The sequence below is a fragment of the Lampetra planeri genome, chromosome 62, assembly GCF_965212315.1.
Source record: "Lampetra planeri chromosome 62, kcLamPlan1.2.h2, whole genome shotgun sequence".
NCBI classification, from domain to species: Eukaryota; Metazoa; Chordata; class Hyperoartia; order Petromyzontiformes; family Petromyzontidae; genus Lampetra; species Lampetra planeri.
The window spans coordinates 2,974,523-2,993,752 of NC_136168.1; the positions used below are offsets into that span (position 1 = coordinate 2,974,523).

The 19,230-nt window shown below is 51.3% G+C and overlaps 1 protein-coding gene across 3 annotated transcripts in view; it reads left to right on the plus strand.

Moving 5' to 3' along the window:
* Nucleotides 1–19,230, plus strand: part of EFTUD2 (elongation factor Tu GTP binding domain containing 2) — a 43,810-nt gene that overhangs the window by 7,813 nt on the left and 16,767 nt on the right. For all 3 annotated transcript variants that reach the window (XM_078619329.1, XM_078619328.1, XM_078619330.1), the window contains exons 3-14: nt 276–435; nt 958–1,036; nt 4,879–4,954; nt 6,932–6,997; nt 9,571–9,606; nt 12,517–12,607; nt 14,182–14,264; nt 15,728–15,894; nt 16,096–16,223; nt 16,746–16,809; nt 17,938–18,028; nt 19,018–19,153. In XM_078619329.1, coding sequence (XP_078475455.1) covers nt 276–435; nt 958–1,036; nt 4,879–4,954; nt 6,932–6,997; nt 9,571–9,606; nt 12,517–12,607; nt 14,182–14,264; nt 15,728–15,894; nt 16,096–16,223; nt 16,746–16,809; nt 17,938–18,028; nt 19,018–19,153 — 1,177 coding nt within the window. The remainder of the gene's footprint in view (nt 1–275; nt 436–957; nt 1,037–4,878; nt 4,955–6,931; nt 6,998–9,570; nt 9,607–12,516; nt 12,608–14,181; nt 14,265–15,727; nt 15,895–16,095; nt 16,224–16,745; nt 16,810–17,937; nt 18,029–19,017; nt 19,154–19,230) is intronic.

A 19,230-nucleotide genomic window follows, 5' to 3' on the forward strand; every position in this document is an offset into this window, starting at 1 on the left:
TCCCGCAGCTTCCAGCTCCCAGCATCATCAACGTTTCCTGCCCCCCACTCAAGGGCTGCTGCCCCCCCGCCCACCGCCGCACATATCCCAGCAGATGTCCCCTCACTGCTTCTGCATCATCATCATAATAATACAAATCCAAGCGTTTTCTTGCTTACGTTAGCGTTAAGGCCGGGTGCTCGTCACCTGTGTATAATACAGCCCTGGGCCGGTAAACAATAAAAAAAAATGTGGGAAAATGCTGAATTATAACGTTCCCGTTGTTTCGCCTTTAGGCTGAAGAGGATGAGGAGGAGGCAGGTGACGGTGAAGAGGAACCCGTGGGAATGGAGGTGGTGCTGCATGAGGATAAGAAGTACTACCCCACTGCTGAAGAGGTGTACGGACCAGAGGTGGAGACTGTGGTGCAGGAAGAGGACACGCAGCCGCTCACTGGTTAGTGCCTGTTAGCGATCGCTGGGTAGTGATGTTAGCGATCGCTGGTTAGTGATGTTAGCGATCGCTGGTTAGTGATGTTAGCGATCGCTGGTTAGTGATGTTAGCGATCGCTGGTTAGTGACGGTTAGCGATCGCTGGTTAGTGATGTTAGCGATCGCTGGTTAGTGATGTTAGCGATCGCTGGTTAGTGATGTTAGCGATCGCTGGTTAGTGATGTTAGCGATCGCTGGTTAGTGGCGGTTAGCGATCGCTGGTTAGTGATGTTAGCAATCAAACAGGGGCATGCAAGGTGTGAGGAATGGGTGACCACAGAGGGGTGCGGAGGGGATAGAGAGGGGTAGGGGAGGTGGTCATGATGGAGGGGTGCGTTGGGGTAGGGAGGGAAGGGGGGGTCAAAGATGGAGGGGTGCCTAGAGGGTAGGGAAGGGGAGGGAAGAAGTTTAGGGGCTTCCGTCGTGCTGTGGTGGTTCATGCGTGCGTACGTGCGTGCCTTTGCGCTTGTGCAAATGTGCCCTGCAGAGCCAATCATCAAACCCGTGAAAACGAAGAAGTTCAGCATGGTGGAGCAGGAGCTGCCACCCACAGTCTACGAAATGGAGTAAGGCTCCGCTTTAAAGACTCAATTACCGGGTTTCCGCTTCAATCTTTTCATAATTTTCCCCTCCCAATTCCATCCGGATTGTGCTGTCGACGGCACATCAAGATGGCGATGTGTGACGCATTTGCACGAATCGATGAAATGGGCGCGCGGTTGTCTCCCTGGCTGTCGGTTAGCGGTGGAAATTCTCAAGAATTTCGATTTAAAGCTTTCGTGACTGCAGGGATTCATCTTCTTGGTTCTTTCGGTAAAGTCACGTAGAAGGGAAATAATAAAATAATAAAAATAAAACATAATAAAATAATTCTCACGACGTTTCGGCCACAACGCAAGCAGCCGTCTTCGGGTGAAGAACAGGTCTGTCGGACTTTAGACGCTGTCTTTCCGACAGACCTGTTCTTCACCTGAGGACGGCTGCTTGCGTTGTGGCCGAAACGTGAGAATTATTTTATTATGTTTTATTTTTTATTATTTCCCTTCTACGTGATTTTACCGAAAGAACCAAGAATATTTCTCAAGAATGTCATTTAATTGTGGAAAGCCTCACCAGAGAATCCGTTTGGATCGTTTGCAGCGCCCTCCGCGCGTTCGAGGAAACGTGCTCGCGGAAGTGGATATCCACAGACATTTACCGCCCCATCTCTCCACGTGGCCTCTGGTTCACGCAGGAGGGGGGGTGGCGGTTTTGAAAGTCGAACTAATGTTTTCCTTTCTGGAAATAAAACAGGGTGTTCAGATGTCCAAATACCAAATTGGAAGCGTTGGCCTTATGCTCGATCGCTCGTCTTAGCGAGTTGCGATCGGACATGAACTCGTCCATTTTACAAAAAGAATATTTGCGTGTTGAAAATGTTTTTTTTTATTGTTAATATTCCCTCGGGGGTTGGGGGGGGTGATGGTGGGGGGGGGGCGCTCTTGACAGTTCCCTCTTGAAGAGGCCCTATCGCCAGCAGTGGCACGAGCGAGCAGTCGCCTTTGTAAGTCGAGGCAATTCTCCTACTCCGTGTTGTAAAACAAGCAAAAGGGGGGGGGGGGGGCGTGGGTTTCTCTCTCTCCTCGGCGAGTTAATGCGAGCCGCATGTCGTCCCTTTTGAGCGTCGCCTGACCGTATTATGGATAAATAAAAAATTTTTATTGTGCCAGGTAAGGCCCACTCAGCTGCTGCATAGCTGTTTTTCAGAGAAATCCACGCTACCACTGGGAGAGAGAGAGAGGCACGCGAATTAAAAAATATACAGCAGGTGTCGGGGTTCCGGTCGGGATCGAACCTACGACCTCCTGTATACCAGGCGAGGTCGTTAACATCTCACCACGGAGAGAGAGAGAGATAGACACGCAAACTCAAAATATACAGCGGGAGGCAGGGTCGGGATCGAACCCACGACCTCCTGTATACCAGGCGAGGTAGTTAACATCTCCTAGCCACTGTGATGTTGATGAGAGAGAGACACGCAAACTCCAAATATACAGCAGCAGGCGTCAGGGTCGGGATCGAACCCACGACCTCTTGTATCCCAGGCGAGGTTGTTAACATCTCGCCACAGTGGCAAAAAAAAAACGCTCGTTCGTATTATGAATCACACAGACGGTGGTGACAGATGTAAAAGGGATCACGCTGGCTTTGAAAACCCCCAAAAAACTCCACTTAAATGCATGCTTTTCCCCTGCGGCAGCGTGGTGGTGGTGTGTGGGCGGGGGGGTGTGTAGATTATTGTGTTGGAAATTGTGCCCAGAGGCCACAAAACAATTGCGTGGCTTTCTCGCGAGACGAGACATTTGGGGCTTGTGTCTCTCGCTTAAACTGTTGACAGCTTGGGGAGTGCCTTGGCTGGTGGGGGGGGGGCAGATGAGTAGGAAGAAATTCAACGGGACGGCGCGTGCGTGCGTGCTTGTATGTTAATGTCGTTGAAAGTGACATTTTTAATAACATTGAATTTAGCCAAAAAGTCGTGCTTTGCCGCCCGGCAATAATTTGGTTTGGTTCGCGGATCAATAACGCCCTGCTGGGAAATCCAATTTGCAGATAATTTTATTGCGTGTACTCGGAATTGAAAGTTGATGTGTGTGGTAAGTGTGTGCGCGCCCTCGTATATATGGGGAGCGGTTGTGCTGCACTACGACCCGGGTTCGATTCCCGCACACGGCCAACACCGGTGACGATTATCTGAGCCGGTCCCAGGCCTCTCCTAGGTCGACACAGCCTCAAATGAGTACCTGGTGCGGTGTAAACATCGCCACTGGGGAGACAAAGGCTGTCTGGCATGGTGCTGGCCACCCACCCCCTCGTGTGCCGTGCGGGCCTTCATAGGTGCTCGCTAACAGCACTTGCCCCGATAGTCTATTAAGGCTATACGGGGGATAATTGCCTTTCTTTGTTGATATATTGCTATACCAATTGATCAATTAAAGAGACCCCGCATTGTTATATGGAAGGTGTGTGATCGAGATTTTAGAGTGCAGTTGACGGATGTGTGAAGGCGTGTTTGCGCCTCGCTTGTCCCTAGCCCAGTAGGTTAATATTGAAGGCATCTTTAGGATCATCATGCAGAGAATAAAGTTGAGTTGGCTCACATTCGTGATTTAGCTTTTAACGTCCTTGCGGTAAATTTTGTTTTCGCCCTTTTTGCGTCGTTCTCGTGACCTGGGTTCGACTCTCCCCCGGTCCCTTTTGAAGTTCTCCACAGTTCAATTCTCACAGCTGTTTGGCAGCACCACTATCTCCCCACCCCCCCCCCCCCCCCCCCCCCGACTTGGACTCCACTTCCAACGACACAGTGTCCCGTCCGCTCGTGCCGTGTCCGCGAGCGCGAGGTGCAAGGTGCACTGTGCGGGCTCGGCTTTCTTAGCCGGCGTTTAATACCTGCAAGACGAGGCTTCCCGTGCGCAGCGAGCGGAACTCTGTGGACCCGCGATGGTCATGATGTGCCCTTTGCTTTGCGCAGCAAAAAAACCGTTTTGAAATCTGCGTTCTGTGCATTGGGGAGAAAGTTGCGATCGCCGAAGCAACGGCGTTTTTTTCTTACCGCGCGCTGCCACAATAAATCGACCGGCTCGTCTGCCCTGTGGGCTTCGCCAGTGCCTGTGTTTTTCTTAATGCCAGTCGGTTTAACAACAATTTGTTATTACTCACAATCCCTTCCACCCCCCCCCCCCCCCACCATTTTTTGGAGAATTTTCCTACCCGATCTTTGTCGGAGCTCGGAAGCTCGGCAGGATTTTGTTAGCGCCTGGATAGCGTTTGGACGGTCAGCCCGCCGTGAGACGTCTCGACGAGGCGAGAGCCTTGAGAGTGCCAGGATGAAGTCCCCGCCGCTGGTCAACGGGTGAACCCCCCGTGGTCGCCAACGTGACGAAAGCAAACGGTAAATAGGCAATAAAGTGAAACGCAAGCTCCTGAAGCAAATCGCAGTCCGAGCAAAAAAGCAACTGCCGTCACGTACGTAACAGCGGGTTGTCTTCGGCGCGTACTTCCTGTGCTTTCCATGTCTACGCTACGCTCCCCCCCCACCACCTGCCTTCGGCAGCACACGCTGACTAATGCGTGAAGTACGATTGAGTAACCCAGGCAGATGACAGCACCCGGTCGGGCTAACGCGGTAAGAGTTTAGAGTTGCGTGACGAGCAAACGGTTGGGCACACGACCGCCCTGAACGACAGACGCTGCGCGGAACAACAGATGCTGCTGCAGAGTGTTTGTACGTCAATATATATTTTTTGTGCGTGTCAGTTTGGGATTGATTCGCGACGTGAACAGCGGTTCGCGAGCACCGGTCCGTTTCAAAAGAAAGTGTAGCACTGTGCGTAGATTGACCGCGCTGGCTGTGGGTGATCCTTTCCTGCAGGTTTTTGGCCGATCTGATGGACAGCCCTGACCTCATCAGGAACATTGCGGTGTGCGGGCACCTGCATCACGGAAAGGTAACACTCCCCACCACCACCCACCACCACCCACCTCCACCCACCGTCCCCCACCGTCCACAAACCCTCGGCTCTCCCCGCTTTTATGTCGTTTCACAAACACGTGTCGTCACTTTATTAACAGTGAAGACGTGTTTGGACGCCTGCATCATGGAAAAGTAACACCACCCCCCCCCACCCAACACAAACCCTCGGCTAGGGAAATTCAGTAATACCGCGGATTTACGTCCCCCCCCTTTTTTTTAACGTCCGTTTCGCCAACACGTCGCCGCTCGATTAACACAGCGACCCGATTTTTTGCCGTCGCCTCAACCCGCCCCACCCTTCCCCAACACTCACGTCGCCGAAAATGTCGTCGTCCGTACTCTCTCGCGGCCGGAGGCGCCGCCGTTACCTTGCGGCGTTACTGGCCGACGTTGCGAAGGGCAGTCGATTATCACGATGCGTCAATTGCATTGGGAGAACAGTGAAGTTGGCTTGGGCAGGACATGATGTTTTTTTTTTGGGTTCGATCGCGTGAGTATAAATGTGTCGTTAATCCGCCACCACCAGAAGCAGCCAACCGATAAGATTTGTCACGTAAAGAAGACGGGCCAATTAGTTACCAGTTCAGCCCCACCGGTTGGTTGTGTGTTGGAGAGTAAATCCACAACATTTACAATTTGAGTACTGTGACATTTCGCCGGTTATTACATCCAGCATCATCGGGTGACTTGGCCAGAATTGACCAAAATGTTCTGGATTTACTCTCCAACGCACCGGTGTGCTGAAGTAAATTTTGTTTACGTGACAAACCCTTAATCTGCTTGGCTGTGTCGGGCGCATGACACATTTATACTGACGCGACCTAACCCAAAAATAAACCTTGATTATGAATAATATTGGTCGCGAAAGCCTACTAGGTGTCAAATTGGGCAGGACACTTTTTACGAGATGGCGTGAACGGTGGACGATGGGTCGAGGATAATAACTAGTGGCAGCCAAGGCATGGAACGTGTACTGAGAAGGCATGCAACTGTGTCAAGATGGGGCTGTGAAATGGGCCCACTTTGGAGGTGCTCCGTGGATTAATGACATGGCAGGATGGCGAGAGATGACGGGCAGCTTGAGAGGGGGGGCCCTTCATCCAGCAGTGGATTGACGACTATCATAATGATGACATATGTACGAGCTATCTTCTTGGTTCTTTCGGTAAAGTCACGTAGAAGGGAAATAATGAGACGCTGTCCCATTCAGACGCTGTCTTTCCGACAGACCTGTTCTTCACCTGAGGACGGCTGCTTGCGTTGTGGCCGAAACGTCGCGGGAATTGTATTTTATTATGTTTTATTTTTATTATTTTATTATTTCCCTTCTACGTGACTTTACCAGAAGATGAATCCCTGCAGTCAGGAAAGCTTTAAATCGAAATGTATGAGCTGCTTATGAGATGGTCTGCTTATGATGCCTCTGGGTTGCGATTAGATTTGCATGTCGTGATGTTCGTAAGGAGCTGTTAAGGGCAGCAATGGGTTTGTTGAGTTGTGTCTCTTTTCATTCCCCGCATCCTTCATTGACTGTCGTGTTGTTACGCAGCGGTCAATATTTTAATCTGCCTATGTTGGCCAATGTCGTTCGAGCCGCCAGATTAACAACGGGGTCTGGCACTCGCCATCTCTTGTAACGTTCGGCCCGTTGCTTTTCATCAAGATTTCCAAGGAAAATTAAAGCGCTTCGAATATTGTGATTTTGCGGTAACATTTTTCTACTCGTGTTGTTGCCCGTGGTTTTTGTTCGTTAATTGCTTAGCACGGTGTATGGAATTAATCAAGCCGTACCAATAACAATTTACATTTGCAAGGCGCGTTTTCATCCGTAAAATCCCAACGGTCTCAGGGCAGGAATTGGCCGGCATAGAAATGGTACCATCGTCGGCTTCGCGTAACATTCTGTTGACCTGTGCGGAGCGCGCGTCACAACCTTCTCTCTCAATTGCAGACGTCGTTCGTGGACTGCTTGATCGAGCAAACGCATCCTGAAATCCGCAAGAGAGATGACAAGGATGTGAGTGCCTCGATATTTGCCCCCCCCCCCCCCCCGTGATTTTCAGGTTTCGCATTAGAACGCTTGAGCCCAGCATCCTCGTTTGGCTACAGAAGTCGGAGGTTTAGTCGGGGGTGGAGGGATGCTGGTGGTGGTGGTGGGGGAGGGGTGGGTTGGGGTGGGGGGAAGTAGGGCAGTTTGTTCCAGGCCTCAGGTCCGAAGGGGACCTCAGAAAGGGCCAAGGGGACTTGAGATGAGGACACATTTGGCATATTGCCCTGCGCCTCCACAAAATTTTGATGGCCCTACGCAACACCCTGGTCCCTGAAGGCAGCCATAACACCCTGGGGGCAGCGTAGGGCGATCGTTGCCAGGAGGTCGTCACTTCCAATGGCCGTCACGCATTTTTTGTTACTCTTTATCGATTTAAGTTTCCCATATGTGGGCAAATCTGGTTTGTTGCTGCTCATGGCGAGCAACTGGGACGGACGCTTTCCGGTCCAGGAGGCGGGAACCTGCGGCTCAGGAGCCTCATGCGGCTCTTTGAGGAACGGCTTTGCCACCATTGGAACCTCATTTGCCAGTAAAAAAATATGATAATTGTTTTTTTTTTACCTTTCCATTTTGCCACCGCTGTTCATGAAGGAGAACACAGTGCAATGCAGCTCTTGAAATGTTGAGGTTTTTTTTTTGCGAATTCCCCCAAAAATTGCCCTCATTATTTCGGTTGCCGACCCATGTTTTGCGTCGGATCACGGAGGTCACGTGACTGCCCCCACAGGTTGCAGTGAGCCGACCGCTCGTTTTTGATCATCGAACTAAGTCTTCAACAAACTTTTTTTTTTCCATTGATCAGACAGAACTTAGGCCACGCTGTGACGTTGCCCTTCCAATTCTCCCCGTGGTTTCTCCGAGTAATTGTGTTTGCCGGAGAGGTGCTGTGGCCGTTAAGGCTTGCGATAAAATTGGACCGTAGATCACCAAGTTGACCCCCACAGAGTTTGGCAGCGCGCGTGCACATGGGAATTCTGTGTTCGCTCTCACCTGCGTTGGGTCTCGTTAAGATAACCCAGCTGGAGTGTTGTTGGTAGCTGATTGTCTCACCCCGGTCACCTATGATTGTGCCAAAATACCTAGCGCGTTGCATTTCCTTTGGCGCGTAATTTGGCTCATTTCCAGCTCTTTGAGAATGACGCTATCGGTTTTGCCGTCGTGAGACGGGGCGTTGCTGCCATTCGCAGAGCGGGCGATGAAGCGTGCCACCCGCCCCCCCCCCGACTGTATGGACTGGAGGTCACATGAAGGGATGTAAGCGGTAGCTCTGTGGTGGGCCCTTCTACCCGAGCGCGAAGGGCCGCCACTGCGCTCGTAGAGAGGTGAATTGAGTCGAGATTTGAAGTTTTCGTGACTGCAAGGATCCATACACTGGTTTTTTGGAGAAAAATTACGTAGGTAAAAAAAAATGAAACGACTAAATTAAATCGCGACGTTTCGGGCGCAACACAAGCGTCCGTCTTCAGGTGGGGACAACGTAGCGAAAGCAGTTGTTTTCATTTTTAATTTATTTTATTTTTTACTTCTAGATTTGAAACTTTTGTGACTGCAAGGATTCATATTCTTAGGTTTTTTTCGGTAAAGTCACGTAGGTAAAAAATTAAAATTAATAAAAGTAAAATAAAATAAAAATCACGACGTTTCGGAGGTAACACAAGCTTCCGTCTTCAGGTGGAACCGTCACAGCACGATAGCTGTATCAAGTGATACAGCTATCACAACACTTGATACAGCTATCGTGCTGTGACGGTTCCACCTGAAGACGAAAGCTTGTGTTGCCTCCGAAACGTCGTGATTTTTTATTATACTTTTATTAATTAAAATTTTTTACTTACGTGACTTTACCGAAAAAACCTAAGAACATTTATTTTTTACCTACGTGACTTTACCGAAAAAACCAAAGAGTGGGTGAATTGATTTTCGTCTCGGCGCGTGTGAAGCCGATCGCACAATCGGGATAAATGTTTGGTGCGCTGAACAAATGTCCACAAGAGAATTGAGTAAAAACAACAGCACTCTCTGCTGGAGTCGTGGCATACGAGGCACGCGGGGGTGGAGTTTGCTTTCATCCGTATGTTTTATTAATAGTGAAAAAAATAAAATCTTAAAAACGTTAGGCATATATCTTTTTAGATTTGAAGCTTTCGTGACTGCAAGGATTCATACTCTTTGGTTTTTTCGGTAAAGTCACGTAGGTAACTTTTTTTTTTTTATAAATAAAATAAACGTAGCGAGCGCGCCGTGCTTTCGCTACATTGTCCACACCTGAAGAAGGACGCTTGTGTTGCGCCCGAAACGTCGTGATTTAATTTCGTTGTTTTCATTTCTTTTATTAAAAAAAAAAAAATTACCTACGTGACTTTACCGGAAAAAAAAAAGAGTATGTATTTATTTTTTTCCTTCGGGCAGTATCATCACACCGCGTAGCAATTTGTGCGTCAGTTGACGTGGCTATATGTGCCGCGTCAAACTGCAGTCCTTTAATCGATGTTGAAATTGTTTGTATTGACGCGTTTGTGTGCGTGTGTCGTTGTGTGCAGCTGCGGTACACCGACACGCTGTTCACGGAGCAAGAGGTAACGATTTTTCGCGCCTGATTCCCTTTTCACAACCACCGACAGACACCCCGCGGAGATTTTCACCACCCAGAGCTTTGGTTCAAATCTTGTCGTCTCCCCCTCCAGCGTTTTGATTATCACGGTTGACTACGTGCGGTGCAAAAGGAGTTAAACATACACCGCACCTCCGATTAGCATGGTTGGATCCGTACGGTACGAAAGAATAGTAATAGGTTTTTACCCTTTTATCTAGCAACAAAACTGAAGGAGGTCTCATAATGTAAATGCTTACCCCGAGCTCTCAATACTCTGATGGTGCGTTGTCTTTGAGTTGTGCGCCTTTTGGCGTCATCTGGTTCAACACCATGTGAGACTGGGTTGTAAGAAAAAGTTGTGTCGGGTGTGGACCAATCAATTTCAAGGACAGTGCATACATTATCAGAGTTGTCTTTTTGTTTGCATTTTGACCGCAAGTGTTGTGGTTAATGCAAACATGATCCCTTGTATAAAGGTGTCAGTTTTGTTGCCAGATAAAAGGGTAAAAACCTATTACTATACGAACATACTTTTCAATCACATGTATATGATTGATTACGCTTGTTAATTGAACTCGAGAGGTTCCTGCCAGGGTTTAGCAGTAGGTGTTGGCGATTGCTAAGCGTCAAGAGGTCACAACCGGGTACCCGATACCCGTACCCTACCCGATACCCGGCTACCCGTACCCGGCCGGGTACGGGTACGGGTACCCGTTTGCGACCCTGGTGCGGCCAGGTACGGGTAGGCCGTGATTCACTGGTGAGTAACCAGTGACTCATATTTTTACTGGCAAATGAGGTTCCCATAGTGGTGAGTAACCGTTTGTCACTCATTTCCCAACGTCTTGTCTCTTCTCACAATTCAAGTTCCTAGAATCAACCCACCTGCGCCTGCAACATGGCTTCATCCCAGAGGTCGCAATCGGGTACTCGTACCCTACTCGATACCCGGCCGGGTACGGGTAGCCGGGTATCGGGTAGGGTACGGGTACCCGTTTGCGACCCTGGTGCGGCCGGGTACGGGTAAGGAATCAAAACCCGTTTGCGACCTCTGCTAAGCGTTTCCCAATTTATTGATTTGCGGGTTCATTTTTCGAATTTGGAAAATGCCGCCACCGCCGCTGCACAATCACCTGCTCCCTCTTGCAATCACACCACTGCAATTTTAACGTCCTCTGCTAAGTGCACGGAGCGTATTTGTTTAGTGTTTTTGATGGTTGGTGCACGGCCAGTATTAACCTGGGCCGATTCGTATGGTGAACCTCTAGGAATAAGCTAAACTTTTTTTATTTTACCAGGTAAGGCCCACTGAGCTATGAAGCTCTTTCTCCGAAGTGGCCTGGCTATCACAAATGATAGCTCAACGAAGTGGGCTTATCGTCATGTGGAAATTTATAGCAGCAGCTAAATACTCTAAACGCGTGATATTGATTCTAAACGTGGAAGGAAATGACGGAGGACCCAGAGAAAAAATCCACGCGACCACGGCGAGAGAGAGAGAGAGAGACACTCAAACTCAAAATATACAGCAGGTATCGGGGTCGAAATCGAACCGACGACCTCCCGTATACCAGGCGAGGTAGTTAACATCTCTTAGCCACCGTGGCACCCCCGTGACAAGCGGCGGGGACTCGGCCACCACCGGGCTGTGACGTCACCACCCCACACGATTGTCACGAATCAGGAAGCGTGACGATCGATTTTGAACGGGCCATTAGGTGCTTTGGTCTACGCCCGTAATTTGTTCACAGTTCGTCACATTTGTGTTGGGCAGTCTGGGACACGGCCTAGAAAGACGACGAGAGATGTTTCCCCTTTGGGTTTGCGTCTTGCTATCATCCGTTTTTGTGGTCCTATTTCTATGGGACCCTTTTGCCAGGATAGAAAAATAGGCTTTACCCCTTTCTGGCAATGTAACATGTTTTAAATTTTGATTTAAAGCTTTCGTGACTGCAGGGATTCATATTCTTGGTTCTTTCGGTAAAGTCACGTAGAAGGGAAATAATAAAATAATACAAATATTAAACAATAACATTCTCACGACGTTTCGACTGCAACACAAGCAATCATCATCAGGTGTGAAATCCACAAATTTTCTTGCTGTGAATTTCACACCTGATGATGATTGCTTGTGTTGCAGTCGAAACGCCGTGAGAATTTTATTGTTTAATATTTTTATTATTTTATTATTTCCCTTCTACGTGACTTTACCGAAAAAACCAAGAATAGCTTTTAAAATGTTCACACACCAAACAGACACCTATTGCAAGATGTCAAGCCCCCCGCATGAACCACACAGCAGAGGTCGCAACCGGGTACCCGTTTGCGACCCTGGTGCGGCCGGGTACGGGTACGGGTAGACCGTGAGTCACTGGTGAGTAACTGTTTGTCACTCATTTCCCAACGTCTTGTCTCTTCTCACAATTCAAGTTCCTAGAATCAACCCACCCGCGCCTGCAACATGGCTTCATCCCAGAGGTCGCAAATCAGGTACCAGATACCTACCCGTACCCGGCCGGGTACGGGTAGGGTACGGGTACGGCCAGGTACGGGTACGGGTACCCGTTTGCGACCCTAGTGCGGCCGGGTACGGGTAAGGAATCAAAACCCTTTTGCGACCTCTGCCACACAGGTACTTGTGGCGAAACTTGCGAGCAGAAATGCTCTCTGATAATACACGCGTTGCCTCTGAAACTGATTAGCTCACGCCAGAGCTACGGCCTTCTTTATGGCCTAGTCTGCACCAGTGTTAGATCAGAGAACAAAGGCGATCCTCATGGCCGATGTCGACGACGACGACGACGACGCCGGCGACGATTTTGCTGCGTCGTGGTGCAACGCTTTGGGGTAGTCGTTTGAAATGTTTCGCGTGGCCGTGCCGCTCTCTGCGCAGAGAGGGGTGAGCATCAAGAGCACTCCGGTGACCATGGTGCTGCCCGACTCGAAGGGGAAGTCCTTCCTCTTCAACATCATGGACACGCCGGGTGAGTGATGCGGTCACCGCCGCCTGCGCTTGCCCGCTTTGTCGCAGTTTGCGAAACTCTGCGGTGCGCGGTACAAATGGGAATGGGTTTTTTCAATTCCGCGTGCGGTGCGGTTGTTTTTTGTGTTTCGGTTTTCTTTTTCTACGGGACCATTTCTTTTGGCGGAAGGGCGGTTTGCTCGTCAAAACGATGAGAAATGAATCGGCTTTACCCTGTCCGGCAACAATTACAGGTGTTAGGATGTTCAAATACTTGCTCAATCCACGCTAGTAATACCTTGATATTTCCAACCTTTATGCTGTTTGCCTTTTGGCGTTCTCTCGTCTAACGCTGGTGGTGAGACAAGGCCATGAAGGGGAGGCTGTCTCTGGTGTAGGCCGATCCGTTTCAAAGTCAATGCGTGTGTAGCGCCGTAGATGGGCCGCACTTACCTGCAATGGTGGACGGGGCCCATCTAGGTCGGTGCCTCGTACCGCCAGGCGAGGGGCTGCACTGCCAGCCCAAGAGGGGAGGGGCTGCTGGGGGCTCAGGATCCCACACAGCTAAGCCCCTTGGCGCCCACAACGGGGGGGGGGGGGGGGCTGCGGGGGATCTGGGATCCCACGCAGCCCCAACCCTCGATGGGCAGGGGGCATAAAAGGGCACCTCCCCAGCCGATCGGGACCAGTTGAAGACCGAAAAGCAGCTAGGTTGGACCCTGAGGCCCCTAGCCCCGCTGTGCTTGTCAGGGCCGGGACTCAGTGGTGAGACCCTGGGAACCTCTGGCCCGACGTCCTTGTGAGGGCCGGGTCCAGTGGGTCAGTGGTCGGAACTCGCACGCTGGCTCGGGCGAGTTAGAATAGCCTCCCCCTAGGCACCCATAGCCGGAGGAGCCTGAGTGTAGTCCTGTGTGTTAGGGCACGTTAGCCCGGAGGCAGTACCTCTCGAGACAGTGGTGTAGCCCTGAGTGTTCTTGGGATTGTACTGCCGAGTGTGGTGTTAATAAAAATAGTGTTGGCTCCAAGAAGCGTCTCCGACGTCTCCTGGATCCACAAACACTACACGTACATTATAAAAGCACGTTTGTTTACACGTTTTACCGCAAGCATGTGCGTTGAATGCAGACTTGATGCCTGTATTATTGCCCGAAAGGGTCCAAAGCCTTATTCGTTTTGTGTTCCCCCATCCGATTTAGTTTGTTTGCTTTGCTGGTTTTGCTCTTTTTGCGTTGGTGACCCAGGGTCACTGTTGCAAATGAGGCTCCGTTGCTGGTCCCGCCGTGTTCTCCCCCACGTGCTCTCTCACAGCGTGTGACTATTGTCGTCGCGTTTGGTGGGGGGAGGGTTTGGTGGTGGGCGCGTGTGTCACAGTAGCGGGCACAGGCGGTGCATCGGTCAGTTATCTCAGTCAGTCGACCCGTGACACCTGGGTCTGCCCCGTGACCTCTCCTGCCAGCGGGCATTCGACACTTCACGTGGCCTCAACGTGCACATAGCCTGGCACAAGCGCCGTGGTGACGTCACCGCCACTTAGTGGCGAATGGCGGTTGTTGTTGTGTGGGATTTGAAGTTGACGATGGCATTTTCTTCTTTCAGGGCACGTCAATTTCTCCGACGAAGCCACGGCCTCCTTCAGGCTGTGCGACGGCGTTGTGCTCTTCATTGATGCAGCAGAGGGGGTGAGGTTAATTTATTTTTGTTACACACCCTGTATTCTATTGCGTGTTTATTAACTCGCCGGCATGAAGTAACATTAGCCATTAAACGATCATAAGGCGGTGCGACTCCCATCATGCCTTGCGTGCCACTGTCCACGTGACCACCAAATGGCACGTGCAACGCTCTGCCTCGTCTGCTTTTGTCAACGCCGATTTGTTTCAGGCCTTCACGCATTTTCTTGTTGCGATAACGTTTTTCCTCATCAGTTTAACATAACGCGTAGGCCTTCGCGACCAATATCCATAATAGAGGGGGTTTTTCGGGGTTAGATCACGTGAATATGCAAATTGCCGTTGAACCACCACCACCAGACACAACCAATTAGTAAAGGTTTATCTTCTTGGTTCTTTCGGTAAAATCACGTAGAATGGAAATAATTAAATAATCAAAAGAAAACATTATAAAGGTTTGTCACATAAACCAAACATGCCAATTGGTTACTTGTTCAGCACACCGCTTGTGTGTTGGAGAGTAAACCCACTACAACATTTACAATCATTTACAGAACGCGGTCGATTTGGATTATCATTCGGAGTATTTGGATGCCTCTCTAACATATAGCTCTCGATGTACCTGCAGCACACCGATTAGAAGTACTCCAATACTTGATTCAATCTTGATTTGAAGCTATCGTGACTGCAGGAATCCATACTCTTTGGTTCTTTTGGTAAAGTCACGTAGGTATAAAAATAAAATAAAATAAATCAGGACGTTTCGGGCGCAACACAAGTGTCCGTCATCAGGTGGGAAAGCATGTCCTGCTGCTGATGCAGACTGTTTGCATCAGCAGCAGGCCTCGCTTTCCCACTTGATTCAGTGCATTACCGCCTGCTATGGCATTATGGTTCAGCAGCACGGTCATTAACACAGCTGGTGAAGTATGTCATATATAACGCCCCCGACGGCGGCCTGTGAACGGAAGATGAGCGCCACCTTGGGTGCTCGTTTGAGCAGCGAATCACTGACGCCTTGGTGCCCAGTGTGAACTGCCCGTGCAACTCTGTTGAGCAACTGGTTGCACGGGCATCCACATGTAAGCTATTTGGTTGCAAGCAACTCTCAAGCCGAGCAACCGCTCGCTTCGGAGTGGACACGGCCCAGCGTTTGGCTTGTCCATCGTGGTCTCGACACAAAGATAAAGATCCCCCGTATAGCCTGTAACGGACTGTTGAGGCGAGTGCTGTTAGCGAGCACCTATGAAGGCCGACACGGCGCACGACGGGGTGGGTGGCCGGCACCGCGCCCGTCCGCCTTTGTCTCCCCAGTGCCGATGTTTACCACGCATCGCACCGGGTGCTCATTTGAGGCCGAGTCGATCTAGGGGCGGCCGCGAGCGGGAATCGACCTCGGGGGCCACCCCCCCGCCGGCTTTCGTAGCGCCAGCAGTCGCGCCAACACCGCTCCGCCGCCCGTCCGCCCCCAGGTGATGCTCAACACCGAGCGGCTGATCAAGCACGCGGTCCAGGAGCGCCTCGCCATCACCGTGTGCATCAACAAGATCGACCGGCTGGTGCTGGAGCTCAAGCTGCCGCCCACAGACGCCTACTTCAAGTTGCGACACATTGTGGACGAGGTCAACAGCCTGCTGAGGTGCGTCAGGTCGTGCGCGCGCGTCGAACCCGCCCGATCGCTCGCTCGCCCCGAGAAAATGTTTCAGAGGTGAACGTCGCGGACCGGGAAAGGGGTCAAGGTGTGCTCGGACGGTCTCGCGCCGCCGATCTTTCGTCGTGTCTCTGCATTGCGCCCTTTGCAACGCGTTGACCTGGACCCCGTGCGCTTACGCCGCCGCAGTTTGTACTCGGAGAGCGAGGACGGCCTCGTGGTGTCGCCACTGCTGGGCAACGTGTGCTTCGCCAGTTCGGAGTACAGCGTCTGCTTCACGCTCGGCTCCTTCGCCAAGATCTACTCCGACGTCTACGGTGAGCTTTGTTAAAAAGACGAACGTTGCACGCGCAAGGTCTGGTGGGGGGGGGTCCGTCCGTGGCCATGTTGCCACGCTGCTGTAAGTTATAAGGCGGTGCTACTGATGAATGTAGCCGAGTGCGTTTGTGGTGGGGTAGTGGTTGGCGTGCTGAGGCTACGGACCCGGCGACCACGATTTCGATTCCCACTCACGGCCAACGCCAGTGACGAAATATCTGAACCGGTCCTGGGCCTCCCCTAGGTCGACTCGGCCTCAAATGAGTACCCGGTGCGGTGTGTAAACATCGCCACTGGAGAGACAAGGCGGTCGGGCGTGGGGTGCTGGCCACCCACCCCCTCGTGTGCCGTGCCGACCTTCATAGGTGCTACTCGCTAACAGAACTTGCTCCAACAGTCTGTGCCACTGCCAATGGGGCCCTCAACTTTGGGCCTGTGACGTTCAGGCCCGTTGTAAATACAACACGGTGCCCGTCGTGCGTTTGCATCCCGTTAAAAACCGTCTTGTTTGATTTTTACAGGCGATGTCAGTTACCAAGAGTTTGCCAGACGCCTCTGGGGAGACGTTTACTTCAACCCCAAGACGTGAGTCCTTTGTCAACGGTGCAGCCGGACGTGCGTGCAGCTTAACCACAGGGCTGGTGATGGGGGGGGGAACAGTGGCTTTGTTCACTGCTTTCGATTACTTTGCGGCTATTACTGTCCAAATGATAAGCGACTTTGTTGAGCTATCGTCTGTGGTCAGGTCGCTTTTGGAAAATAAGTGAATTGCGCAATGGGGGCATTGTCTGGTAGGGTGGGGATGGTTTAGTTGTTGTATTTGTTTGTGTTTGGGTGATCCGTTTACCTTTCTTGTATCGTGTTCTTGTACTGTTTGTTCTCGTAGCGTTCTTACCGCGTGCCCCGACTGGACATCTGTAAACAAAGAGCTTCATAGCTCATCGGATTCCTTCTGCAGTATAAATAAATATTATGAATCTGATCGTTTGGAAAGGAGGAACAGGCATTTCTCCGCAAAGAATTGTGGTGGCTGTCACCTGCTTGGCTGCTGGTCATCGTTTCTCACTTTGAATAGGGGGTGGGGGGGGGAGGTTGGTGTGGCTTGGTAACTTAAACTGGCAGAGAAAGGACATCTTTGCTGGTGTCACCTTGCTAGACATCACTTCTGCTGGTGGGCCAGAGGTCGCAATCGGGTACCCGATACCCGTACCCTACCCGATACCCGGCTACCCGTACCCGGCCGGGTACGGGTACCCGTTTGCGACCCTGGTGCGGCCAGGTACGGGTACGGGTGAGTCACCGTTTGTCACTCATTTCCCAACGTCTTGTCTCTTCTCACAATTCAAGTTCCTAGAATCAACCCACCTGCGCCTGCAACATTGCTTCATCCCAGAGGTCGCAATCGGGTACCCGTACCCTACTCGATACCCGGCCGGGTACGGAGAGCCGGGTATCGGGTAGGGTACGGGTACCCGTTTGCGACCCTGGTGCGGCCGGGTACGGGTAAGGAATCAAAACCCGTTTGCGACCTCTGTGGTGGGCCCTGCATTTGACAGGTAATGCTTTTCAGGGGCTCTTGGCTTTGAGGCTTTAAAGGGGTCCTCGGTGGTATGCTGGTCGCAGGCTGTGTTCCGTGCAGTTGTGGTGCCTTGCCACTCGTCAAAATTGCGAGCGAGCGAGCGGACACTGATCCGTTGCCGATCCCCGTGGCAGGCGGCGCTTCACCAAGAAGCAGCCGGACACCAACGCTCAGCGCAGCTTCGTGGAGTTCGTCCTCGAGCCGGTCTACAAGATCTTCTCGCAGGTGCCCGCCCCGCCCGCTCGCCCGCTCGCCCGGCCGCGACCGCCGCTGGCGCGCAGGGTCTTCCCCCTCGCTCTGTGGGCCGCGCGAGAGCGCCGCTCCTGGGTGGGCCGCATTAGAAGCGGCTCTCCTGAGTGCTCGTGCACCGACCGCGTCCCCACGACCCCACGCGTCGCCCCCTGGAGCCAGGGGGCCTGCACCCAAAATGACAAGGAGGGCCTTTTTTTAAAGCCACGCGGTGAATACAAGAGACGGTGTTCTTTGATAAATAACGTCACGGAGCAGTCCTGAAAGAGCCTTGTGCTGGATTTGAAGCTTTCGTGACTGCAAGTATTCATACTCTTAGTTATTTCGGTAAAGTCACGTAGGTAAAAAATGAAATTAAAATTAATAAAAATAAAACAATAAAATCACGACGTTTCTAAGGCAACACAAGTCTCCGTCATCAGGTGGGACCGTCACAGCCCTTGATGTAGCAAATCTGGCTGTTACGGTCCCACCTGATGACGGAGACTTGTGTTGCCTCCGAAACGTCGTGATTTTATTGTTTTATTTTTATTAATTTTAATTTCATTTTTTACCTACGCGACTTTACCAAAAGAACTAAGAGTATGAAGCCTTGTGCTGCTCCGGAGCCGCATATTGGCGACCCCTGTCCTAGAGACGCTTAGACCAGGCCACCATGGGCTGCATTATTCGATTTTATATTAACCAGGTAAGGCCCACTGAGCTATACGGCTTCAATTTTTTCAGAAGCGACCCGGCCACAAACGATAGCTCGACGAAGTGGCTTATCGCGTGCAAATGTACAGCAGGCAAATTCTCCAAAACGCACGTCGATTCTAAATGGGGAGGGAAAAACGGGGAGGGCCCGCTGGGCATGGAGTCGATGGCGCCTTCTCGAGAAGTTCACACGTTTGGCACAACGGTCCCTCGCTGACGGTGTTCCGACGAACGATTGAGTGAATGGGGATGTGAATGCTGCTGTCCAGGTGGTGGGGGATGTGGATGTGCTCCTTCCACGGACGCTGGAAGAGCTCGGCGTGCATCTCACAAAGGAGGAGCTCAAGATGAACATCCGCCCCCTCCTGCGCCTCGTCTGCAAGCGCTTCTTCGGCGACATGACTGGTAACGCTTGTGATGAGTGTCCGCGTGCTCTGTTCCCCAGTGTGTAACGAAATACGTAATAACCGCAGCAGGGCCAC